Source organism: Suricata suricatta, chromosome 10 (assembly GCF_006229205.1).
Source record: "Suricata suricatta isolate VVHF042 chromosome 10, meerkat_22Aug2017_6uvM2_HiC, whole genome shotgun sequence".
NCBI classification, from domain to species: domain Eukaryota; kingdom Metazoa; phylum Chordata; class Mammalia; order Carnivora; family Herpestidae; genus Suricata; species Suricata suricatta.
The window spans coordinates 20,326,866-20,354,549 of NC_043709.1; the positions used below are offsets into that span (position 1 = coordinate 20,326,866).

General features: G+C 35.8%; 1 protein-coding gene across 3 annotated transcripts; it reads right to left on the reverse strand.

Annotated features, from left to right (window-relative positions):
- Nucleotides 1-25,380, reverse strand: ACTR6 (actin related protein 6). Of its 3 annotated transcripts, XM_029955671.1 has the most exons (12): nucleotides 25,270-25,380; nucleotides 23,568-23,685; nucleotides 22,336-22,417; nucleotides 21,757-21,779; nucleotides 20,635-20,758; nucleotides 18,766-18,901; nucleotides 18,618-18,674; nucleotides 12,451-12,549; nucleotides 12,281-12,359; nucleotides 5,859-6,030; nucleotides 3,900-4,038; nucleotides 1-674 (listed from the first exon to the last, which is right to left on the reverse strand). In XM_029955671.1, exons 1-12 carry the CDS (start codon nucleotides 25,335-25,337, stop codon nucleotides 545-547), a joined length of 1,227 nt encoding a protein of 408 aa, XP_029811531.1. In that variant the 5' UTR covers nucleotides 25,338-25,380; the 3' UTR covers nucleotides 1-544. The 3 variants fall into 3 exon arrangements, with proteins under 3 accessions (XP_029811531.1, XP_029811532.1, XP_029811533.1); XM_029955672.1 differs by lacking the exon at nucleotides 21,757-21,779 and having other exon boundaries at nucleotides 22,349-22,417; XM_029955673.1 differs by lacking the exons at nucleotides 21,757-21,779; nucleotides 22,336-22,417.
- Nucleotides 25,381-27,684: the final 2,304 nt, after the last annotated feature.

The following is a 27,684-nucleotide window of genomic DNA, read 5'->3' on the forward strand; positions in this document are numbered from 1 at the left end:
TTTAGTTTCCGCCCTTTCCAATTTATTCTAAATAAAAAACAAATGTTAAACACAAACAAGAGTAGTCTTCCCAACTTTAGCATGTATGAATAAAAATGGCAATTTTTAGACAAACTACTTAGTTCTAAAACAGAAATCATGTCAGCCAGAAAACACTTGAGGCAATCCCGCCTTATTCACAGTCACACAAAACAGCTTTCCAAGGAAAACTGACCAGTAGACACTTATGTTTGTGCTCCCAGCTGTAAAGAATTACATTCAAAATGCATTTACCCTTCTAATGAAAGATAACCTGTTCTTAGGAACAGTGTAAGCACTGTTATGGTAGACTAACTGCTAAACGAAAATATGAGCTGAGATACAGTTTATTGTAATAACTTAGCTAAGAAACCTTTGAAAATTAGCCACGGATCAAAGTATTCACATAAGTTTAAGATCTTATCTTAGGATGAAAGCTAACACAGAATCTTAACCTACTTTAAGAAGAACACTGAAATTAAACCTTTCAGTCACAGCTAGTCAAAACTTTAATTCAGAATGTTGCTTAAATATCAAATTTCTCTTCACAGACGCTATGTCCATTTTCTTCATAATCTTCTCTTGTTACTACCATATCTTCAAAATCGTCATTCTCTGATATCAGTTTTCCACCTTCCCAGGCATAAGTAATAGGGCTAAAAATAAAGTTAAAGTGAATGAACCCAGATGATTTTAATAGAACTGAAATGCACAAAGCACTCATTAGTAACTAAAATGCGGCAGTCTCTACCCAACCTGATTTAACAGAAAATAGTTTAAAGTGTAAAAATAAAGCATAAGCTTCATAAGAATAAGGCAAACTATGAAAGAAAAGAACCTTGGTCATCAGTACCACTAAGTTGTTTTTTTTTTAACCTGTGCCCTGAATTTATGGGCCCTCTATTTCTAATAAAGAAACAAGATTATAAGCAAAAGATGAAAAAGGCATGAAAGGAAAAACACTGTCATAACTGAATCTAAATTCTGTATGTGGCAAAGATATGGCATCTCACTAATTTGCACAGCAGCCCATGAAATAACATATTATTAACCGTCATTTTACAAATTTGGGAAAATGAGGCTGAGAGACGTTTTTAGTCTGTGCTTTTGCTGCTACCCTTTCTTCTAATAAATGAAATACACAGAAACACAGTGCATAATAAACAGTTACATGGTAGGACAAAGACAGTAAGTAAAATTGAAACACATAAAACATTTACTTTGGTTTTATCTCTAACCAAGGTTATACTTTATGTTATTATTCAATTCTATTTCTACAAGGCCCATCCAGGGATCGAACCCATGACCTTGGTGTTATTAACACCACACTCTAACCAACTGAGCTAACCCGCCATTCCAATTCTATTTCTAATGTTCTTCTTCCCCAATGCAGTTTTAAAAATTTGAAAAATGATGAAAAGTCAATAAATATTTTCCTTATTGTATTCCATATGTGTAACATATATATCTGTGTGTATAAAACAGATGTGCAATGAAGACTTGATGAATAAAAGAATAAAAACTTTCTGCGGATCGCTTAGTACGTAACGTGTGTACGACTTGCATTTAAAATGCAGGATAAAAAATATGTGGGGCAAACAAAACGCAAGTGTGGGAAATAAAGAGACACGGCGGAAAAAATAATAAAATAAAGAAACAAACAGGATGAAAATACAGTATGCTTCATATTCTACAATGGACATTAATGCTGATAATCATTACAATATCCAACAACTGATAGCTATAAATTAAGTGAGCAGACAAGGGCCTTCTAGTAACTGCTATTAATTTAGAAAAATTCTACTTTTCTTTTAAAACAAGACCCTAAAATTAAGAGTCAGGTATATGGGGTCTTATTAGTAACTCTGACACTTATGACTGGGACAGTGGGGAGGAAGTGTTATTTAGACATATATTTGGTAAGATACATGTATTTGCTCCTGATTCAAGATAAAGAGAAGTAGGTTTTAGCTTGGCTGCTGTTATTAGCTTACTGTAAGGCCTTTGCCAAGTCACAAGCCCTTACTTCTTTATTTACAAAATAAAAACATTGAGCAGGATGACCTATAAGACTTTCTTTTTTTTTTAATGTTTATTTTTGAGAGAAAGAGAGGGAGTGGGGAAAGGGCAGAGAGAGAGGGGACAGAGGATCCAAAGGGGGAAAGGGGCTGTGCACTGACAGCAGAGAGCCCTGATGTGGGACTCAAACTCACAAACCACAAGATCATGACCTGGGCTGAAGTTGGATGCTCAACTGACTGAGCCACCCAAGCACCCCTATAAGCCTTTCTTAAAGTTCTAAAATTATTCCTTATTTTTCTTCCCCACGAAAGTGGAATGATACCTGTTTTTCTTATAAAGCAGGATCGGGGGTAGATATAAAAGAGTTCTGAAACAAAATTTTTAAATGACCACTGGGGTGCCTGGGTGGCTCAGTCAGTTAAGTCTCCAACTCCTGATTTCAGCCCAGGTCATGACCTCCCGATTCATGAATTCCAGCCCCGCACTGGGCTCCACGCTGACCATGTGCTGACAGTACAGAACCTGCTAGGGATTCTCTCTCTCTCTCTCTCTCTCTCTCTGCCCCTCCTGTGTGCTCTCTCTCTCTCTCAAAATAAATAAACTTATTTTTTTTAATTTATAGTTTATTGTCAAGCTGGTTTCCATATAACACCCTGTGCTCATCCCTATAAATGCCGTCCTCCATGTCCATCACCCCCCTTCCCTTCTCCCTCACCCATCAGCCCTCAGTTTGATCTCAGTATTCAAGAGTCATGGTTTGCCTCCCTCCCTCTTTCCAACTATTTTCCCCCTTCCCCTCCCCCATGGTCCTCTGTTAAGTTTCTCCTGTTCCACTTATAAGTGAAACATATGGTATCTGTCCTTCTCTACCTGACTTTCAAAATAAATACACTTTAAAAAAGGCTACTTTAACACAGAAGTTTACTAAACTACAGGTATCCCAGTTTTCAGAAGTTTGCATTATGCCACTTCCCTTTTATAAGAGACTACATTAGTACCTATTTTTGCTAACTGAAGGAGATTTTTGCTATTCAAAAAAAAAAGGCAAAAAGCAAGACAGCATTCAGCATTCATTCTCCAGGGAGCCGTCAGAGAGGCGGCACACACCCGAGCAGTTAGACCAGTTAGACGGCGCCGCTAAGCTCCTCCCCCAGGAACTATAGTCAGCATCTCAGCTTCGAGCCCCAGAGCTGGGAACCGTGTCTGTGAGCATCTATGCGTTTCCTCCATTTATTTTGTGTCTCTCTTAGCAAGATGTGTCCTAAGGTACCAGAAAAGCCTAAGAGAAGTTATTCTTTGGGTCTAGAAATGCTCAAAAATTTTCTATATAAGTTAATGGTAATTGCGTCTTCATTTTACACCATTTGACTTACAAAAAAGGTTTCGGAGAATGTCTACTTTTGGATAGCAGGGAAAAATCTATTAACAATTGTTTTAAAACATTCCAAAACAACTTACAAATTGACATAATTTATCTTAATGGTTTAGTTCTCACATTTCTATTATTCTTGATAGAAACTGTCAAGAAATGACACATCTTCGATAAAAAAATCAGATTATAACCTGATTGCTTTGCCTGTAAAAATCTCTTAGGAATGAGGATTGATTTACTATATGGATACTGTCTTATATTAATTGAGCATCCAATATGTACCAACCATTATGGCGGGCACTTTACACACTTCATCCCACTTAGCCCACTGAAATGTCAGGTTTCTCAGGTCAATTTTTGAAAAAGGGAAAATAAGGATTCCAAAAGTGAAATAAACCTGCCAGAACCAGGCTTAAACTCAAGTCTTCCTATTGGCCATCTTACCTACAAAATGACTTCCATGTTTTATCTATCAGCCAACACTTACTTTTCAGGCAGCACAACTGAAACATCATAATCTGTTGGAGTGAGACATCGAACTTCTGAGTAAACCCGATCTCTAAATCCTGGGAAAAGGGAATTTCCTCCTGTCAAAACGATGTTCTTAAAAAAATGTGGCTGCATTTCTTTAAGAGGGGGAAAAACGAAGAAGAAAAAAAAGGCATCAGAAAATCTGTTTACTTATCTTTCTGGAAAGATGAATATGAGAGTTTAGGTAAAAGCAATCAGTTATAGTAACTTGTTGAGAAACTATATACCTTTTTAAGAATCATAAGAATTATTTATAAAATTTCATAATGAGTTTAAAGTTTATATAAATTGACACGTCAAACAGTGAAATATGACCTCATAGATCTTTAAAAGAAAGGCTAAGGTGAAGGACTACTTGTTACATACACATATAAGCTATACGTAAATGGGTAACATTTTGGAAGCAGATAGTTGGTAATTATACTTCTTCCCTAAAATGGAAGAGGTCTTTCCGTAGGCTGAGATTGTGAGCTATTATATGGCTAACATGAAGGGCCTTCAAGACGTTTTAACTTGGAAGCCCAAATTCCCATGTTATCTCACTGAGACAGACATAATTATTGTGCAATATTTACATCTGATATTGAAAAATACTCATAATCCATAACAACAAAGAATCTTATGTTTTACATTCATTAAAGTTACATTCTGGCAAACATTAAGTGCCACATTGTTGGCTGATATTAAATGTCTACTAAGCATGATGGGGAAATTAATAATTATTAATTAGTTAATAATTATTACCAGCCATCATACCCATAGCTTCTGTTCACAAAACAGGGGCAGACTTCCCTTATATTGACACTGAGCCTCATGACATTAAAGCAGTATAGTATAAAATGCTGTGTAACAATAATTGCAAACTTATATAAAATGTGAAATTAATGAGAAAACACAAAACAGCTGTGAAATAATTATATTAAGGTGATAGCATTATGTGATTTTTTTTCCCCTTTCTTTCTTTCTTTTTTTTTTAATGGGGGGAAAGGACATTGCAAGTGCTAGATTTGCTCCAATGCCTGGACTGTTCCTTATGAACTAGGAAGACACTTTAAAGATATAAAAGTATTCTCTAAAACTCTAGAAAATTATGTAGGAGAACCAACATATCACTGAAAAGCACCATACTTCAGCCTCATTAAAATTAACTTCCTGTAGGTCATGATCTCACAGTTGGTGAATTTGAGTCCCATGTAGGGCTCTGTACTGAAAGCACAGAGCCTTTTTGGGATTCTCTATTTACCTCTCTCTCTCTCTCTCAAATAAATAAGTGAACACTAAAAAAAATTAACTTCCTGTATATTATTCCAAATAAAACTGAAAGAAGAATCCAATCCCATCAATAGCTAAAAACTATCACTTTGTTAAATTATAAATTTCGATTCTCTGTAAATAAGTATGAATTAAATTAAAACTTTTCTAAAATGGACATGGCAATTTAATAGTCGTGGAGAGATTAAGTACTTCAAGGGTTTTTTTTAGTGTTTATTTACTTTTGAGAGAGAAAGAGATAGAGAGAGACAGAGTGCGAGTGGGACAGGGGGCAGAGAGAGAAGGAAATACAGAATTTGAAGCAGGCTCTGGGCTCTGAGCTGTCAGCACAGAGTCCAACACAGAGCTTGAACCCACAGACTGTGAGATCATGAACTGAGTCAAAGTGGGACACTTAACCAACTGAGCCACCTCAAGTTTAAACAGACAACAATAACTTTCCCTGTATCGAATTTCTAATCTAGGACCAATAAAGTAAGCATCATTCAAGTACACTATGGGCTTTGGAAATCTCTTCAAATAAAAGAGACTTGGTATTTGCCCAAAATTACCTAAAAAGCTCAGATGATTTCTCTATGGTTCACAGAGCTTATGATCTTTTAAGAAATATCATTATGTCTCAATACTTTAATTATTCATGTACCTTCAGGTAAGTTCTGAATTGAGTAGACAATAGCTTCTGGAATACCCATTTCTTGAATGCCTATATCAGACGGATTAAAGAGTATTTCTGGAACAGCAAATCTCTCATTGGCCAGACGAAGAATTTGTTCCCCAGATTTGTATTTTCCGCTTAACACCATTTCTTCCCTTGGCTTAAAGAAAAATAAGATTAAAAAGTTTAGCTACATTTGCTAGTTCATATGACTAATAACATTTAGTAACAGATTACTTTATTTTATTAACCATGTTTTTGGAAGGTTGAGAATTCTGAAATTAGAAAAATGTGGCCTTCTCTGTTGCCTAATCCACAGGAAGACATAATTGCTGACTCTACTGTAGCTGTTCTCCAAAAGATGATCTGGCTTTATTCCACATATTTTAAAACACAAAGAAAGAAAAGAGAAAAGAGGAGAGGGGATCTTATATCCTGCCTATAATAATAGATCGATTTCAATTTCTAGAGAACAAAGAACATACTCTAAAAAACATGTACTATGTCTAGAGGTACCTGGGTGGCTCAGTCAGTTAAGTTGACTCTTGATTTTGGCTAAGGTCATGATCTCATGGTTAGTGGGATTGAGCACCACATCAGGCTCTGCACTGATGGCATGGAGCCTGCTTGAGATTTTCTCTCTCCCTCTTTCTCTGCCCCTCCATCACTTATGTTCTCTCTCTCTCAAAGTAAATAAACATTTTAAAAACCATTTATTGGAGCACTTGGGTGGCTCAGTCAGTTTGGAGTCTGACTTCAGCTCAGGTCATAATCTTGCAGCTCCTGGGTTCAAGCCCTGCATTGGGCTCTGTGCTAACAGCTCAGAGCCTGGAGCCTGCTTGAGAGTCTGTGTCTCCCTCTTTCTCTGCCCCTTGCCCACTTGCACTCTGTCTCTCTCTCTCTCAAAATGAACAAAACAAAAAAAATTTTTTTTACATTTTATTTATTTTTGAGAGACAGAGAGAGACAGAGCATGAACAGGGGAGGTGGGGAGAGAGGACACAGAATCCAAAGCAGGCTATAGGCTCTGAGCTAGTGGTCAGCACGGAATCCAATGCGGGGCTTGAACCCATGAACAATGGGATCATGACCTGTGCCAAAGTTGGATGTTGAAGTGACTGAGCTGCCCAGACGCCCCAAAACAAAAAATTTTTAAACCATATACTAGGTTTTATGTTTCTATCACTACCTACTTTGGCTCTCTTTATTTATTTATTTATTTTTTTTTTTTTTATTTTTTTTTTTTTAAGTAAGCTCTATGCCCAACATGAGATTTGAACCCTGAGATCAAGAGTTGCATGCTTTACCAAATGATCCAGCAAGGATCTCTACTCTCCTACCTTAGATGTTTATTGGACCTTGTGGCTCTATTCAGTATAATTTCCCCTTTCCCTTATATAAAAAAAATTAAATATTTAAATTTATTTATTCAATCTTCAAAAATCAGTTTCAAAATCCATGGACTTTATCAATGAAACTTTCTTGTTATCAGATGTGCTCCTGAAGAGGCCACAAAAAATATCTTTTTTAAAAAAATTTTTTTTCTACCATTCTGTACTATAAAAATAATAGTCCCTCCCAATTTTACTAAGAATCATCAGCTCTGGCACCTGGGTAGCACAGCTGGGTAAGCCTCTGATTTTGACTCAGGTCATGATGTCACAGATCATGAGTTTGAGCCCCACTGACAGCTCGGAGCCTGGAGCCTACTTCGGATTCTGTGTCTCCCTCTCTCTCTCTGCCCCTCCCGCGCTTTCTCTCTGTCTCTCAAAAAATAAACATAAAAAAAAATTTTTTTTTAATATCATCAGTTCTTGTAGTTTCAGTTATACACATTCATTTGCAATTATATGTGCAATTTTCCTCCTGGAAGAGAGTATAACCAACCCTTTATGTAAGTAATATTTCAAATACATAAACATATTAATAATTACTAAAGACTAGTGCACCTGGTGCTTAGGTGCACCTGGGTGGCTTAGTTGATTAAGCATTTGACTTTGGCTCAGGTAATGATCTCACGGTTCGTGAGTTTGAGCCCCACATCAGACTCTGAGCTGATAGTTCAGAGAATGGAGCCTGCTTTGGATTTTGTGTCTCCTTCTCTCTCTGTCCCTCCCCCACTTATGCTCTGTCTCTCTCTCTCTCTCTCTCTCTCTCTCTCTCTCTCAAAAATAAAGATTAAAAAAATTTTTATTTACAGTGGTTCTGCACAAAGTGTTACTATAATCATTTTAGTATATGTGCTGCCAAAGCGAGTACAAGCTACTGGGGACTTAATAATCATTAATTATGAATCAGATTTTCTTAATTTAAGTCCATTACACTTTATTAGGCATCCTCTTTCTGATAAGAGATACAACTGGAATTTGTATCAGTTGTAATCAGTAATAATATCATAGAACCTGTTATTGTTATTGTTACTGTCATTAAGTTGTACCTTTTTCCAAGTACTCAAAAACAGTCTTCCTTCTTCTTTTAGAGTGAGAAAGCATGAGAGCATGAGTGGGCAGAGTGGCAGAGAGAACCCAAAGCAGGCTCAATGCCCAGCGTGGAGCCAGACGCAGTGCTCACACACAACCCTCGGATCGCGACCTGCGCCTAAGCCAAGAGTCGGACATTCAACTGACTGAACCACCCTGGTGCCCCTAAACATATTCTTGGACAGTTTTACTAATACTCTAAGTATAAGGGCTTTCAAACAGTTAGCATTTTCCATTTTATGTAGTTATTATTTTTTAATTTCATGAACATATATAAAATAAATAAAAAATTAAAAAATATAAACATATATCAGCTCTCATCAAAGCTGTTGGTTATCAGGCAACAATGAAGTTAACCAAATAATAAACTCAATACACTTTAGAATTAATTCTAACATATATGAAATAAAACTGTTTCTACATCTTAAAATTATTGGGGTGCCTCATGCCTAAATAAAAAAAAATTAAAAAATCCTAAAATTATTAAGAGATATATATACATAATTTTTTTGTATTTTGTTATTTTTTGGTCTTTTTTCCCAAAATACACATGATTTAACATGTATAGGTGGCCTGTGAACATTGGTTTGAACTGTATGGGTTTACTTATGAGCAGATTTTTTTTTACAGTACATTCCTGTAAATATATTTTCTCTTCTTTATGATTTTCTTTTTTTTAATTTTATTTTTACTGTTTTTATTTCTTTTAGAGAGAGAAAGAGAGACAACATGAGCAGGGGAGGGCCAGAGAGAGAGGGAGACACAAAGTCTGAAGACAGGCTCCAGGCTCTGAGCTGTCAGCACAGAGCCTGATGTGGGGCTCAAACTCACGAACCATGAGTTCATGACCTGAGCTGAAGTCGGATGCTTAGCCAACTGAGCCATCCAGGCGCCCCTCTTCTTTATGATTTTCTTAATAACATTTTCTTTCTTCTAGCTTATTTTATTATAAGAATATAGTATATAATGCATATGACATACAAAATATGTGTTAATCTACTTTACATTATCAGTAAGGTTTCCAGTCATCAGTAGGCTAGTAGTAGTTAAGTTTTTTGCAGGGAGGGGGAAAGGTCAAGGTATACGCAGATTTTTGACTGCATGGGCAGGGGATATCAGTTGTTCAAAGGTCAACTATATTGTGAATAAATTATGAACTTTAACATTGACAAAATAAAATTAAACCATTATTTTTGAAATAAAAATTCAACGTAACATTCCATCATCTGGCAAAAGTCCAGGCCAATTGACTCTGTCTACTCAATTGATATTAAAGTCCACAAGTTAAGAAGGAGTCTATACTGAGTTAATGAAGTTTAGTCTATAATCAGATGTTCACCAAGTCAAAGGCCAATAAAAAAGCTGTGGGGGTGCCTGAGTGGCTTAGTCAGTTAAGCATCTGACTCTTGATTTTCACTCAGATCATGATCTCATGGTTCCTGAATACAAGCCCCACATCAGACTCTTTGCTGACAGTGCAGAGCCTGCTTGGGATTCCCTCTCTCTCTTTCTCTCTCTCTCTCTCCCTCTCCCTCTCTCCCTCCCTCCCTCCCTCCCTCCTTCTCTCTCTGCCCCTCCCCTGTGCTCACTCTCTCTCTCTCAAAATAAATAAATAAACTTAAAAAAAAAAAAGAGCTGCAAACCACACTATGTGGCTTCTGCTTTTTTTCCTCCAAAGACGATAAGTAAAACAATGGTCAATTCAAGGAATAACCACATCTCTGTTGGCTAACTATATAAGGTACAGGTTTGAGAAACAGGGCTTACAATCTGGCAAGGAGAAAACTGGCAACATTTAGCAGATAATGTCCAGTAAACTAACAGGGTGTCATTTGCAGGTCAGAAGAGAAACATTTAAAAAAGAAAAAAAAAATTATAGACTTGGTGGACAGCACAATTATCTGGAAGAGATTTTTGTAAAATTAAGTTATCAAACTTAAGCACTAAGCATTTCCAGGGACAGGAACTAAGAACATGGATATAGATTATTTTTCAAGTGCCCTGGATGATTCCAACAATCAGGTTTGGAGAAATTGGGAATCACTGAGCATTTACTCAGGGTCCATCCCTGTAGAAATATGGATGACTTTACCATCATTAACTCTACAAAGTGCTATATATTATCTGTAAGGTGTTTTATATAACTTGTATTTTAATGAGTAATAGTATATGAAGATGGTGTTGCCTATATATTTGCAGTTTTCATTGTTTCATAAATAAAGTACAACTTGGGCTTCCAGTTCACGAACAAGTAACTTGATCTCAGAATTTGTCCCAACTCCCACTTCCAAAAGCCAACCTATGACCTTCCTCAAGGATGTGTTTCCAAGAACATTACGGGATGATTTCAATTTTATGAGGCTTTGGGTAGCCTTCTCAGGATTCTAACTTGTATTTCACTTCAATAATATGGTCAAATATATATATGTTTTTTTAATTTTAGGCATAAAAAGAAGTATAATTAATTACTCATGTATCTATGAATTAGTTTTAATACAGCTTTATAAATTATCACTCTCCCTTTACTTAATTTTTTTAAGTGTATTTATTTAGAGAGAGACAGAGAGACTGAGTAGGGGTGGGGCAGAGAGAGAAGGAGAGAAAGACTCTCAAGCAGGTTCTGTACTGTCAGTGCAGAGTATGATGTGGGGCTCAAACTCATGAACTGCAAGATCATGACCTGAGCCGAAACCAAGAGTTGGATGCTTAACCAACTGAGCCACCCAAGAGTCCTTTTGTTTTTTTTAATTTTTTTATCACTCCCCTTTTTAATTTGGTGTCATCATTCACAGTTCTATACCTTTACTTCATACTTATATATTCTTTTTTTTAAATGTTTATTCATTTTTGAGAGAGACAGAGACAGAGCATGAGTGGGGGAGAGGCAGAGAGAGAGGGAGACACAGAATCCAAAGCAGGCTCCAGGCTCCAGGCTCTGAGCTGTCAGCACAGAGCTGGATGTGGGGCCAGAAACCCACAAGCCATGAGATCATGACCTGAACCAAAATCAGACACTCAACTGACTGAGCAACCCAGGCACCCCGACACTTATGTATTGTGTTCTTAAACAACATAAATTATTATTCCACACAGCCTGAAACTATATATATCCTCCTATAGCTTGCTTAAAGACATCATGTTTTAGATGTTTTAGACAGAAGCATGTTTCTGAGACTTATCCATGATTATCATATAGCTCTATTTCATTTTTACTGTTGTTTATTTTATGAGTATGTCAAAATTTATTTGTTCTCTTCCATTAGTGGATATCTGGGTTCTTCCCAATCTTTCACTCTTTTAAAGTATACTGCAGTGAATGACACCATAAATGTTCCCTTGTGGAAATATGCTTACATTTCTGACCAAAGATTTTTAACTTCCCAACAGTCCTCCATCAAGCCAGCTAAAAGGGCAAACTTCACATTTACTCAAACACAGAACTGATAGTTTACCTGAACTGATCAAACACAAGGAGAAATTATTTTGACACTGAAGATAAACTGCTTCTCAACACTTTGAAAGTGCACTGGGTTCTGCTCTTTTCAACTACAATTGGACCACATCAGACCAAACAAGTAAAATTCAGCCATGTCAGCTATGTCAATAATTTTCACAACTGACAACCAACCAACCTCTAACTGAATTTAAACTAATTCTTAAGAAAATAGAAAAGGGTTCACCATAACACAGGTAATGATCCTATCTAGCTCCAGATTTGTCCCATGTGCTATCATTCAGCTGATAGTTCTTTTTCTAAATAACTTTAATGAGATATTTATTGATCACTTATACACTTGTGCCTGGAGAAATGGCCACCAGGAAAACAGTTATCAACAACTCTGTAAGACTCTACCAAACCCAACTGGATGTTTTTCAAATCAGCCTTGGGTGGTCACTTCAAGAAATGTCATTGAGGATTTTTTAAATTACCTTACAAAAGCCCTTTTTAATCGTACTGAAGTCAGGCAACACATAGTCTATCATTACCGTATTTTCTTCTCCTTTCAACCTAGAAAATGAATTAGAGATATGTGAAATTAACTATGTATAACATTACCCAAGAATCAACTTTCTGATTCTTAGATTACTATTATACGTACTTTGCAATATCCATATCTCTATAAAAATCTTGAGACACATAGCATACATCTTCTTTCACTTGATTAATCACGTGTGTTTCATCCATAACATGTAGCTGCCTAAACAGAAATAAAAATGGTAAAATTTGAAATGGAAAATATAAGTATAGTATAAAATTACCATTTAAAATATTTTTTCTGGGGTGTGTGGGTGGCTCAGTCAGTTAAGCCTCCGACTTCAGCTTAGGTGACAATCTTGTGGTTTGTGAGTTTGAGCCAAGCATTGGGCTCTGTGTGACAGCTCAGAGCCTGAAGCCTGCTCTGATTCTGTGTCTCCCTCTCTCTCTGCCCTTTCCCTACTTGTGCTCGGTCTCTCTCTCTCAAAAATAAAGATAAAAAAATTTTTAAATAAAAAAATAAAATATTTTTTCTGGAATTAAATCTTTGGGCAATTGATTTTTTTAATAGTAAATTTCTGAATGTGTAAAATATTTTCAACTTTAGGGAATAATTATACTTCCATTATATTTACTCTCCATATTACCCCTCTGACGGCACATATCAGTCCGGTTTGCACAAAGAAATTGAAAATTAAGGCTTTAAGTAAGGTGAGGTTTATCCAATTAGAGAGCAAACCTTTTCCTCTAACCATTCTGAATAGAATTTTGCTAAAATGACTTAACTCTTTGTACCTTCTTTTCTGATTATAATAGTATTACGGGTCAGCACACAGCACCTTGGCACATAGTAGATGCCTATTAAATATTTGATGAGTGAATCCAAGAAAACACAGGCTTAATGAAGAAAACAAAGATACTTTAAAAAACAAAACTGAAGACAACACAAACAAACGGAAAGCTATGCCATGCTCCTGGCTTAGAACAATAAATGTTATTAAGACGCCCACACTACCCAAAGCAATCTACAAATTCAATGTGAGCCCTATCAAAATACCAATAGTATTTTTCAGAGAATTAAAACAAATAATCCTAAAATTTGTTTGGAACAAAAAAACCACAAAAAGCCAAAGCAATCTTGAAAAAGAACAAAGCTGGGGAGTATCAGAATCCCAGATTTCAAGATATACTACAAAGTTGTAGTAATAAGAACAGTATAGTACTGGCAGAAAAACAGACACAGAGATCAATGGAAGAGCGTAGAGCCCAGAAATAAACACATTCTTATATGGTCAATTAATCTACAAGAAAGGAAGCAAGGATAAATAAGGGGGAAATGACAGTCTCTTCAGTAAATGGTGCTGGGAACACTGGACAGACACATGCAAAAGAATGAGCCTGGACTACTTTCTTACTTTATACACAAAAACAAACTCAAAATGGATTAAAGACCTAAACGCGAGACCTGAAACCATAAAACTCCTTAAAGAAAACATAAGCAGTAATATTTTGGACATTGGCTTCAGCAACATTTTTCTAGATATGTCTCCTCAAGCCAAGAAAACAAAAATAACCTATTTGGGGGTACACCAATATAAAAATATTTCACACAGTGAAGGGAACCATTAACAAAAGGAAAAGATAACCTACAGAATGGGAGAAGATATTTATAAATTATATATCTGAAATGATATATCTGATAAGGGGTTAATATCCAAAATATATAAAGAAATTTTATAACTCAACACCAAAAAAACAAATACTCTGATTAAAAATGGGAAGAGGACCTGAATAGACATTTTACCAAACACAACATAGAGATGGCCGAGAGACACATGAAAAGATGCTCAACATCACTCTCATCAGTGAGATGCAAATCAAAACACAGGGAGGTATCATCTCACACCTGTCAGAATGGCTAGTATCAAAAAGATAAGAAATAACAAGTGTTAGCAACAATATAGAAAAAAAATCTCAAGCACTGTTGGTGGGAATATAAATTTGTATAGCCACTGTGAAAAACCGTATGAAGGTTCCTGAAAAAACTTAAAATAGATGGGGCAACAGGTTGGCTCACTTGGTTAAGTGTCTGCTTGGGTTCAGGTCATGATCTCACAGTTTGTGAGTTCAAGCCTCACATCAGGCTCTCTGATGTCAGCCCAGACAGAGCCTGCTTTAGATACTGTCTCCCTCTCTCTCTGGCCCTCCCCTACCCTCTCTCCCTCTCAAAAATAAACCTTTTTTTTTTAATTAAAAACAGAAATACCATATGATCCAGTAATTTACCCAAAGAAACAAAAAGCCTAATTTGAGAAAATATATGTATTCCTGTTTATTGAAGCATTATTTATAATAGACAAAATATGGAAGCAACTTTAGTGCCCATTGATAGATAAATGGATAAAGAAAATGTGGTGTACATCTACACCCGCAGCCACACCCACACTGGAATACTAAGCACACACAAAAAAGAAAGAGATCTTGCCATTTGTGACAATGTGGATGAACTCAGATGGTTTTATGCTAAATGAAATAAGTCAGATAAGGACAAATACCACATGATTTCACTTCTATGTGGAATCTAAAGAACAAAACAAACAAAGCAAAAATAGATCCATTAATACAGAAAACTGGTAGTTGCCAAAGGAGAGAAGGTGGGGGGATGGGCAAAATAGGTGAAGGGGAGTAGAGCTCAATTTAAAAAATGCAAAAAAAAGATAGAACAAAAATCTGAAGTTATTTCCTTTGAATATTTTTTTCTACGCATATATATTTACTTTTTGTTTTAGACTAAACATCATCTCACATTTACTTATGCTATCATCTTTAAAACTATGGTTATTTACAACCCCATGATATTTATTAGAGGGATCTATTAAAATGTACTTAACATCCCTAGTGTTGGAAGTTTAGGTCAAGGAGGAAAGATACTTGTGTGTTTATAAACTTGGACTTTGGTTTTGTTGTTGCTGTTTTTTAAGTAGGTTCTATGCCCTACTTGGGGCTTGAACTCATGACCCCAAGATCAAAAGTTGCATGCTCTACTGACTGAGCCAGCCAGGCACCCCAGAGACTTTGGTTAAATCACAACTTCGCAAACAAGCTACATGACCTCTTTGGTCTCAATCTCTTCAACTCTAAGGGGTAATAATAATAAGATCACTGACTTAACACATCTGTGAGAAGTAAATGATTCGAATTATACATGTAAAGTGTTTAGCATAATCCTTATACTTAATAAGTAAAAAACTATTATTATTGCTCCCTTTTGCTTTTTGTTATCTTCATATATACCATATTTTACCCTAAGACTCACTATTGCATTAATGAAAAGATGATAATTAACCTATGACAATTCCAAGGTACCAACAACTGAAAGATCCATCCCACTAGAGATGTGGAAAAAGTATATCTCAAAAATCAATGCATTACAGGTATTTTAATCTATATTTTGGATTATCTCATTATTTATCCATACTCTGGAGCAAATAATTTGAAATACTGTTAGTATCTTGGTATATTGCTAAACTGTTTACCAGAAAAGATATTTCAAGTTATGCTCTGATCAACAGCTCTGCTAGGAAGTACCATAAAAAAGAGGAACTCTTACTCTGTTAACCTGTATCTCCTGACCTCTCTTGTTAATCCATATATCCCAATCTCCTAAATAAATGCTCAATAAATATTTTAACTGAATCTGTAATTACTACAGATATTTAACATCTTCTATGTCTGAGAATTATTCACTTATATCCTGTGACTATATGTAACTCTAATATGTGCTACTGAACATTTGTTTTCTGAGATTCATCTAGTAACCGTTTTATGTGAAGGTAATGCTTTTCTTATGGATCAATAAGAGCCCTTAGTATATTAAAGATAACAATTCAGTTAAAGATAGTTGGGGGAGGGGGTAGAGAGAGAGAAGGAGACACAGAATCTGAAGCAGGCTCCAGGTTCTGAGCTGTCAGCATAGAACCCAACATGGGGCTTGAACCCACAAACTCTGAGATCATGACCTAAGTTGAAGTTGGATACTCAACTAACTGAGCCACCCAAAGCACCCCTCTCATAACTGTTTCTAAGTATTCTTGCCACCTGGTTCTTTTCAAGTTGAACTTCAACAGACTTCCTTTTTAAAATATATGAATCTTTTCCACTCAGCATGGAGGAATGATTCAGTGCACAGGCTCTGGATTCAGACTGCCTGGAATTGGTTAATGTCCTGATCTGTCTCAACTTTCTCTGCCTTTCCAATTTGCTGCTTGTAATCTGATGGGGATAGGGGACCTAAATATCCAAACCTTTTGAAACTGACCCAATTCTGTTTGGTTCTATAATAAATAACATTCAGTTATTTCAAACGTTCAGTTTAAAAATCTTAACATTGTAAATGCTATTCATGAGCCTTCCATTTTTAGAATTAATGTATAAGTAAGGCAAGAAGACTTAACTATAGTAAAAAATATGTAAATGTTATCTCAATAATTAAGAAGAAATGGTATAGCATTATATTTAATGAAAAAAGTGACTCTATGAAGGTTACATACTATAGGATTCAGATTCTTGAAACAACAAAACCAAAGAAGTGGAAAACAAATTAGAGATTGCCAGGGGAGAGGGACACAGTGGGAAAGCAAATATAAAGGGTTAGCACAAAGGAGTTCCTTCAGAATGATGGAATAGTTCTGTATCTTGATTGTGGTGGTGTTTACATGAATCTACATATAGGATAAAATCACATAGAAATACACATATATGAGGGGCGCCTGAGTGGCTCAGTCGGTTAAGTGTCTGGCTTCGGCTCAGGTCATGATCTCATGGTTTGTGTGTTCGAGCCCTGCATCGGGCTGTGTGCTGACAGCTAGCTCAGAACCTGGAGCCTGCTTTGGATTCTGTGTCTCCCTCTCTCTCTGACCCTCCCCTGCTCACACTGTCTCTCTCTGTCTCTCAAAAATAAAAAAATTAAAAGAAAAAAGAAATACACATATATGAATGCATGTAAAAAATGTTGGACACTGAACATGATCTGTAGTCTGGGTAACAATATTACACCACTGTCAATTTTATCATTTTTATAGTGTAATAGTTATACAAGATGTTACTAAGGGTACACAGAGATCTGCGTACTATTCTACCACTTCCTGGGTCTGTTATTATTTAAAAAGTTTTTTACAAGTGTACTGGAGCTGGGGGGGATGGCTTAGGAGAGTGGGATTCTTTTGGAAGTAATGAAAACGTTCTAAAAATGTTCTAATTATTAAAACCCATTGGAAATGTACACTTTAAATGGGTGAATTGTATGGAATGTGAATTATTTCTCAATAAAGCAGTTTAAAAAACTAATGATACATGTGACAGAATAAAGAAGGAAAATGTGAGAGGAAAGGTAGAAGGAAATGCAGACTCATTTACTTTCTCATATGACAGAGTGAGCTGAGAGATAGCGACAGTGTATTACCAGCCAAAGTTCATGTAGCAAGAAACTGAGATTTAAGAATCCTACTTACAAAACAAAACAAAAAAACCCACTTACATTTTTAAATAAAATTAAATTAAAAATAATAGCATAAATAAGATTTAGGAGAGGGAAAAGAGTTGGATGTGGCTAAGTATACTAATTTCTCATCCTTAGTAATGGGCAGTCAACTAATATTAGTTGATCCACAAACAGAAAAATCAATACATTATTAAGGCTCATAGAGACTAAAACCACAAAACATAAATACAGTTTAAAGATGATACTTTGTGTGGAATGGAACTGACATGCGAGACAGGGGAGGTAGAGATTTATTTTCCTTTGAAACCCTTACTTCCTTAAACACATTTTTAATTTGTTTTAAAATATATAACGTTTATAGTTTTTATAACATTTACAATTTAAAAATATCATAAACATATTAAACTCCCTAGAGTTTGGAAATATCCACATTTTGGTGGACACTCGCATTTTTATATGCGAAGAAGCATTTTTTTTTCCTTTTTCTTTCTTTCTTTCTTCTTTTTTCTTTTTTTAGTGACCTCTACACCCAATGTGGAGCTTAAACTCACAACCCAGAGATCAAGAATGAGCCAGTCAAGCACCATGCTTGAAAGCTTTTCAAGTTGAACATCATTTGTATTTATATTATATGATACAGTTTTTTAAAGCAATAGTATAGAATTGGTACCTGAAGTTACAGCTAATGGTTAAAGAATTATTTTGTTTTATTTTTAAGAATAATTTTAAATTACTTTAAAAACTTTATCACCAGCAGCCAACCCACCCAAAGAATCAAAGCTAAGTATTACCTGTAAGATATAATCTCCTTCAGATGATTGGTTAGGAGTTTTCCTCCCACATTTATCCTAAAAAGGGAGAATGCAAATTTGGTTCAGTTTATCACAACTTTCATTCAGTTTTATCCTAAGAAAGACATGAAGATCAAATACAACTCACCGAATAATTGCTTCTTTCTTCTTTTTACTTCTACAGTAAGGAACTATATGTGTAAAGGAATATCCGCTATCTACAATGATACAGCATAATTCGGAAGGATTATCTCGAAAATACCTATGTGCACTGAGAGCACCAGCTATTTAAAAAAAAAGATGAAAAAATACATTAAATACAAGTAAAATTAATTTAAAGCAGTAAGAAAGGAAACAAATTAAGTCAAGCACAAAGAAACTTTCTTTTATTTCTATATGCTAATTTAAAATAATATCCATTATGGTCACAGACTCTCTGCAGTGTTTAACCTAAAACATCATATTTTTGTGGTAAATGTGATTTTAAAAATTTTGTCATCAATTTCTAAAAATTTTATTTATTTATTGAGAGAGAGGAAAAAAAACATAAGTAGGGGAGGAGCAGGAAGAGAGACACAGAGAGAGAGAGAGAGGGAGAGAGGGAGGGAGAGAGAGAGAGAGAGAGAGAGAGAGAGAGAGAGAGAGAGAGAATCCTAAGCAGGCTCTGCACAGTCAATGCAGAGTCTGATGCGGGGCTCAAAATTACAAAACACGAAGTCATGACCTGAGCTGAAGTTGGAGGGCTTAACCGGCTGAGCCAGCCAGGCACCTTTGTGAACAATTTTTAAAGGTAAGTATTTATAATGCAATTAATTTAACAGTAGATAATTTCATTGAGCATTTATTACATGCCAGGCACTACTCTAAATTGTGAATATTTGTGTTTTAATCCTCACAACAATTCCATTTTACAGATGAAGAAACTGAAACACAGAAAAGTTAAATAATGTACCCAGTGTCATACAGTTAGGAAGTAACAAAGCCAAGATTCAAACTTGCGCAGTGTGATTCTAGATCAAGGATTCTCAACCTCAGGACTACTGACATTTTGGGCCAGATAATTCCTTGTTGTTGGAAGCTTTCCTGTGCATTCTATGAGGCTCAGCAGCATCTATGTCCACTACCCACTAGAACCCAATAGCATCCTCCCAGTTGTGACGAACAAAAATGTCTCCACACACCGCCAAATCTCCCCTAAGGAGCAAAATCACCCTTACTTAATACTCTTCTAAAGACTGTTGAGTATAGTATCACTCATATAGACTCAAAAATCTGCAAGTTAAGTATTTCAATACTTTCATTGTATAGTCTTGTAATATAATCCTAGCCTTTAATAAACTTATTTCCAGACGGTATTTTCTGATTGTTTTTCCTCATATTGACAGGCTGAGCTATTAGCATTATTTCAATGAATAATAATAAAGATAACAAACACATTAGTGACAGAAAAGATAACTACCTCAGAAACAATAATCTTTTCAAAATTAAAAATATGTGGCTAGTGCAGTCTCTAGTTGGCTAAGTCGGTAGAGCATAGGACGCTTCTGAACCCCACCCTGGGCACAGAGATTACTTAAAAATACGTACATGTTGGGATGCCTGGGTGGCTCAGTTGGTTAAGACTCTGACTCTTGATCTTGGATCAGGTCATGATCTCAAGGTTTGTGGGATTGAGCCCGATAGTGGGGCTGTCAGCACTGAGCCTGTTTGGGATTCTCTCTCCCCCTCTCTCTGCCCCTCCCCTGCTCACATGCATGAACACTCTCTTTCTCAAAATAAATAAGTAAACTTAAAAAAATTGTTGCTAGTAAGTTCATTAGGGAGAAAATACTGTACTAGTAAAAATATGAAGATAAGTCTGAGTAGATAACCTCTAAGAGTCTACCTAATTTTTAAATCCCATGTTTTATTTCCTCCAAATCTAAAAAACTGTCACCCAATATTTTTAGAAAATGTATGTTCCTCTTTATTCATTTCATATTTCTATAACTTAATTGCAATCAAAATTTTAACTCACCATTTACTCTTAAGACTGCTTGGAATTGATATTCTTCAAATAGGATTTCATTCATTGATTCTTGAATTGAAGTGAAGTTAAAATATGGTTCTGTGATAATAATATTGGTATCTAAAAAATCAACCTATGAGAGAGAAAAAAATCCCAAAAGTCTTATAACTTTGTAGTTACAAACATTTGTTTTACATATACAAACAAATGTACTAAATCCTCACAATAATCATAGAAAACAAATCGTATTACTATCTTTATTTAATCAGAGAGCAATCTGAGCTACATAAGAGTTGAATAAGTAACCAAGGTTCATGTAACTAGATAGGGACACAGCTAGGATTTGAACACAGGAAGTTTGGTTACAAAAATAATGCACTTTATCATTCAATTTTAACTCTCTTAACAGTAGCATTAATAAAATGGCACTGTCAAATTGCTTGAAGATCATTATGTAAAAGTAATGAACAATATAAATACAAGCATTAGGGATGTTATTTTGTTTTCAAATTTAAAAGGCCAGAAGCTTTAGGATTTAATGTTTACATAATTCTCTCCCACACTCTTCAGAAACATTACAAACTGAATATTCGCTCACTATACCTAAAGTTGCACTATAGACATTAAGAGCACAAAATTCTCACATAATATTCACAATTCATATATGTGGACAAAAAATTTATTGTGAAAATCAAAATGAGATACTGCATTGGTCTAGTAATAGTAGACATGTGAAGTGAAATTTTAATCTCGACTTTCAGACTCTCAAACTCCAATTCCACTTCAAAATGGAAATTCTATTCACTTGAACTTATTTAATAATTTAAAAATCAAAGCTAAGAATAGTATATGAAGTGACTTAAATATATACTAGAAACATGTCCAAAAGTTAAAGCTAGATACTTCTTTTCAACTCCAATCCTTGACTTACTCTCTGGAATCTGTCCTCGACCTTTCCTCTCTACTGCTACTGCCTTATCTTTGACCTGAAATAATGTCACTACCTTCCCAATGCCCTTTCTGCCTCCATTCCCTTCTCTTTCTGATCTGGCTTCTGTATTGCTAACATAATTATCACCAGATATTTGTCTAAATCAGAAATCTGCCATCCTCCCCAAATGTATTACTCACCACAGAAGTCTCCTCTTCCATGGCTTGACATTGCCTAAGAAATAATGTCCATACATTTGCAATCTCATCCCCTTCACCCCATCTTACAGTGTGTGCTGGTAAATGTTCAACAACCAGACTTCCAGCAAAAAAAAAAAAAAAAAAAAAAAAGGCCCTGATTTGTAGTGCTTACCACAGTTAGAAGTATAGACACAAAGGGTGATTTCACACTATCCTGAACACAGAGTTGGGAAGAGATGCATGCAATTGGTTCTCATGAGCCAGTATGAGCCAATTCAGCACAGGATTATTCAGTAAAAACTCAGACTTCTATTCACCTTCACACCACGCACTCTCCCCTAGTAGACTTTAGCCTAATCTCAAGCATGTATTACCATTCATATACATGTATATTTTAGCAGTATGCATAATCTTTAAAGTTAAAAATACGACTGATATAAATACACATGAACAATAGTTTTATGTCATATTGAGTGAACTAGCTTTACATCGTATCTCATTGGCTCTTTTATTAATAAATCTTTGATGCTGTAATTTTTCATTTGAATAAGACATGGAAATAGAAATTTGAATACATACTCCAATATGTTACCTGATACATTTCTTTTCCAAAAAGGTAATCCCAAACTTGTCTTTGAACATCCCAATTCACCAAATAGCCCTAAAAAAATTCTTGTATAAATTATCACAAATATTTGAACACTTAAAAATCACATTAATGTCCATCACCTGATGAATGGATCAAGAAGATGTGGTATATATACACAATGGAATACTACATGGCAATGAGAAGGAATGAAATATAGCCATTTGTAGCAAGATGGATGGACCTCGAGGGTGTCATGCTAAGCGAAATAAGTCAGGCGGAGAAGGACAGATACCATATGTTTTCACTCATAGGTCTAACAGGAAAACAGGAGAAACCTAATGGAGGACCAGGGGGAGGAGAAGAGGGAGAGAGAGTTGGGGAGAGAGAGGGACACAAAACCTGAGAGACTATTGAATACTGAAAAGGAACCAAGGGTTGAAGGGGGAGGGGGAGGGGGGAAAGGAGGTGGTGGTAATGGAGGAGGGCCCTTGTGGGGAGAAGCACTAGGTGTTATATGGAAACCAATTTGACAATAAACTATTCAAAAAACAGTAAAATAAAAAATCACATTAATATATTCTAAACCATTAATTTCTCTTTATGGTTACCTTCACTACTTTAACATTGTTTAAATTCCAAATCAATTATGTTAGTATGTTTTTCTCCTTCTAAAACTTCTAAATTAAGAATAACCAAAATGTCAAAAGACTCAAAAGACGTATCAGTATATGGAGATGCCACTCCATACTTACTTTTTTTTAATGTGTTCATCTCGTTTAGCTTTAACATAAACAAGTAAAATTCAATAGCCACCATCAGTAACTAAGCCATGGTCATTTATTGAACAAGACAAGTTAATTTCAATTTTTGGTTTTAATAAGATCTTATATAAATTTTAAATAACTTTTCCTCAGGGGTGCCTGGGTGGCTCAATTGTTTCAGCGTCTGACTTCAGCTCAGGTCATGATCTGATGGTCCAAATATTGAGCCCCATGCCCAGCTTTGTGCTGACAGCTCAGAGCCTGGAGCCTGTTTCAGATTCTGTGTCTCCCTTTCTCTGCCCTTCCCCAATCATATTCTGTCTCTCAAAAATAAATAAATGAAAAAAAATTAAATAACTTTTTCTCAGAGATGTAAAAATATTTCCATACATACAAAATCTTAATTATACATTTAAAAGTTGTCTTTAAATTTAGGTTTAGATTGCTAGAAATTGAATTACCTTCTGAAAAGGAAGAATATAAAAGAGTCCAGAAGGGTCCTTTATTTCATCTATCTGGTTAGCAGTAAAGGTTTTGAGACGTGCTGTTTTTGATCTGAATTGACAGTTAGGAATTACCCTATTAACAAAGAAACAAATAATATATTTATTCCCTAAATACTTCCTAAAAATACAATTACTTAACCACTCTACTGCAGGACAAAAAATATCCACAACCATTGTTTCACATTGTCTTCAAATACATGTATATGTAGTTCACGTACATGTAGTTCTAATATGTACTACATTCTACACTGGACCATTTATCTTTCTCAAGTACTCTTTAAGCAATTCTTCCAAGTGGGTATTGATCCTGCCACCACACAGATGACAGTCAAGGCTTACGTAAAGTTCCTGGTCTTTCTGGCTTTAATGTGGAAATCTTAATATGACTCTTGTAAAAGATTTACAGGTTGAAAGTTCTGGCTATTAAAATTAAGTCTCTAGGAAGTCAAATATTTTCAATTACCAAGATGCTATAGGGTACAGAAGTGGGAAGTAATTTTAAACGAAGTTGTTGCCCACCATAAGCTAACAATCTTGTCAAGAAGACAAACTAGAGCCATTATCGACCATATACAGGTGTACACATGTGTGTGTATGTGTGTGTGTGTGAAGGGGGAACAGAGAGAGAGAGAGAGAGAGAGAATTGGGACAGTATTGCAAAAGTGTTTTGTATCTGCTTATTTCATTTACTATGCTGTCAGTTTTCTATATGTTTAAATATTCTTTGAGAACATGATTTCTTTTTAAACTGCATTGTAGTCAATCTTATGGTCATATTACAATTGTAGTCAGTTTTCTATTCTTGATTTCTCCCCCTTTATATATATATATCATATATATAATATATGTAATATATATCTAATATATATATATGTCTAAAATATACAGCATGCTGTATTTACTCTTACCAAACACTTCTTATTTATCCCTTAGGTAACTGATAACAGAATTGCTGTGTCAAAGGATAAAAACAATGATAACACATTGCAAAACCTTTTCCAGGCCACTGTTACCAATTTACTTTTCTACGCGGTGTGATTGTCCTATTTAAAATGGAAAAAAAAGGAAAGGAGAAAGTGGAAAAAATCCTCTGTAAACATGACAAGAAAAGCATATTTTCTTCTACATATATAACATATATATTTTATGACTGCCATTGTAGTAATTGTTAAATCGACTCTATCAACCAGGTCAGCCAATGAGCAGTACGAAGGACTTAAACACAAAGCCTTTAATGTCTCCAATTATGAAAACAATTGGTTTTAAACTTTTTGGGGGTTACAGAACCCATTGAGGATCTTATGAAATCCACAATTGAGCCCTCAATAATATGCATACACACACAATGTCCACGATTCCTGAGGATTCATGAATTTTTGTGTATGCACCCCACTTCAGGAACCGCTTCTCTAAAAGCCTATTTTCCTGAGTTATTTCCTGTTATGAAAGGAAACACACGTCCCACTTCCGGGGCCGCGTAGCCTAAATTAACACCAAAATCTCAGTTCAAAGCATCCCAGTCTCCCAACTCCAATCACAACATCCCTCTGGCTCAGGTTAGGGCCAAGTAGGGGCATTTGCCGTTTACTGTAACCCAAAATGAAGCGTAGCATATGAAACTATTAAGTCCTGTCCTAAGGAGCGAGCGAACACTTACGACACATTTTCATGGCTGTAACCGATTTTGGCATTATAGGCTCCGTTATCCAACACTAAGGTTGTCATTTTAACGCGAAACACACTGCAGTCCCCGTCCCCTTCTAACTTCCGTTCACTCCTTTTCCGGTGCTCTATGGTTTGCCCGGGCACAGCGTAAGGGCGCTTCCGGTCTCCCTTAGCAACTGAGGACGCCGGAAGCCAGAGACAGCACAGTCTCTGCGAGTCAGCGAGTCCAGCGGTGCTTCTAAGCCTAGCCCCCTTACTTTGGCGAGATCCAACAAGAGTGGAAACCTAAGTGCTTTTTCGCCCATTACATATTTGTCCTCTCGCGGATTGACTCGCCCCTACAAATTTCTTCTAATCCTTGTAGCGAACCTGTAGCTTTGTGCGTGTGTGTGTTACAATAGTATTGTTCAGTGACATTTACTAAAGTTCAAAACCATAAACATGGAAATGAATATTAAGTCTCTTCAGCCTCATTCCCCGCCACTGCCCATTCGACTGTAGGGTTCAACTACCCTTAAATTACTAATATGCTGTTCCCTCGACCGCCCTGCTTTTCTGCTCAGACTTTTCCCTGCCTACTTGGTCTTCATAATGCTACTCTCTCATTCTTATATAAAAAGGTTTCTTAACATCTAACAACTACTTTGTTCTCTGTCTTAATATTAGATGCTCCTCCTCTGTGTTCCAGTAATGCCTGGAGCTAACTTCTATATATAATAAAGGCTAAGAGAATAAAATTTGTATTAGAATCCGGATTCCACCACAAAACGACTGTGTAACCTTGAGCATTGAAGATTATCATGGTTAACAGTTACAAAAAGCTTAATATCTGCGGGTAAACGTTCTTGGATACACACACACACACACACACACACACACACACACACATATATATAAACTAACTTAGTCTTTGAATTTATGAAGTATTTTTTTTATTTTTAAATTTATTTTTGAGACCGAGAGAGACAGAGCATGAGAGGCGGAGGGGCAGAGAGACAGGGAGATACAGAATCCGAAGCAGGCTCCAGGCTCTGAGCTGTCAGCACAGAGCCCAACGGGGCTCGAACCCAGGAATGTGAGATCATGACCTGAGCCAAAGTCGGAGGCTTAACCAACTGAGCCACGCAGGCGCCCCTAAATTTATGAAGTATTATTGAAATCAAAGAGATAGTGATTAATAGTGTAGTCTCTGCATTCAAACTCCTGAGTCAAATACTGACTTGATAATGTGGTCAGGCTACTCTCTCTATGCCTTAGTTTCCTCATCTGTAAAATAGAGTAATATTAATAACACTCCCTTGCAGAATTGTTTCATGAACAGTAAAAGATAAAAGTCAAGTACGTGATAGTAATCATCATCATTATTTCATTATATAATACTCCTTTTTTTTCCTTAAAATTTTATTTTTAAGTAATCTTTACACTTAACCTGAGGCTCAAACTCACAACCCTGAGATAGAGTCACATGGTCCATAACTAAGCCAGACACACGTCCCTATATAATCATTCTTATAACGTGGGAAGATGGATAATTTCTTGAAGTCAAGCACTTTATTCCATTAGTGCCTATATCCTTTATATCAAAGTCACTGAATGCCCAAATTTAATTATGTCCAATTTTAGTCATTCTATTTGCTATAATTTATTATTAAATTGATTAGATCCTTTACCACAAACATGTAAAGAATATTTTATAAACCTTATATCAAAAAGTTGCCCATGGTTTTAGGAGTAGAATTTAGTGATTTATCACTTACATATAACACCCAGGGTTCATCCCAACAAGTGCCCTCCTTAGTACCTATCACCCATTTAGCCCATTCTCCCATCCACCTCACTGCAACTCTTAGTTTGTTTTCTGTGGTTAAGAGTCTGTTTCTTGGTTTGCCTCTCTCCCCCAGTCCTGTTGTATTCATTTGTTCTATTTCTTAAATTCCACCTATGAGTGAAATCATATGGCATTCATCTTCCTTTGATTTATTTTGCTTAGCATAACACATTCTAGTTCCATCCACATTGTTGCAAATGGCAAGAGTTCATTCCTTTGGATCACAGAGTTATATTCTACTGTATATATGTACCATATCTTCTTTATCCATTCATCAGTTGATGGACATTTGGGCTCTTTCCATAATTTGGCTATTGATAATGCTGCTATAAACATTGGGGTGCATGTGCCCTTTTGAATCAGTATTTTTTTTATACTTTGGATAAACGTCTAGTTGTGTAATTGCTGGGTTGTAGGGTAGTTCTACTTTTAATTTTTTGAGGAACCTCCATACTGTTCTCTAGAGTGTCTGTACCAGTTTGCATTCCCGCCCACAGTGTGAAAGGGTTCCCCTTTCTCCACATCCTTGCCAGCATCTGTTGTTTCCTGAGTTGTTAATTTCAGCCATTCTGACAGATG

Excerpts from the sequence above, each read along its gene's own strand:
- ACTR6 (XM_029955671.1), bottom strand. The coding sequence starts at position 25,337 with ATGACAACCTTAGTGTTGGATAACGGAGCCTATAATGCCAAAATCGGT. Across the intron at positions 21,780-22,335 it reads GTATCAGGTAACATATTGGA|CCATGGAAGAGGAGACTTCT; the intron begins GTATGTATTCAA and ends GGCAATGTCAAG. Across the intron at positions 12,550-18,617 it reads AAGGAGATTATATCTTACAG|GCAGCTACATGTTATGGATG; the intron begins GTAATACTTAGC and ends ATTTCTGTTTAG.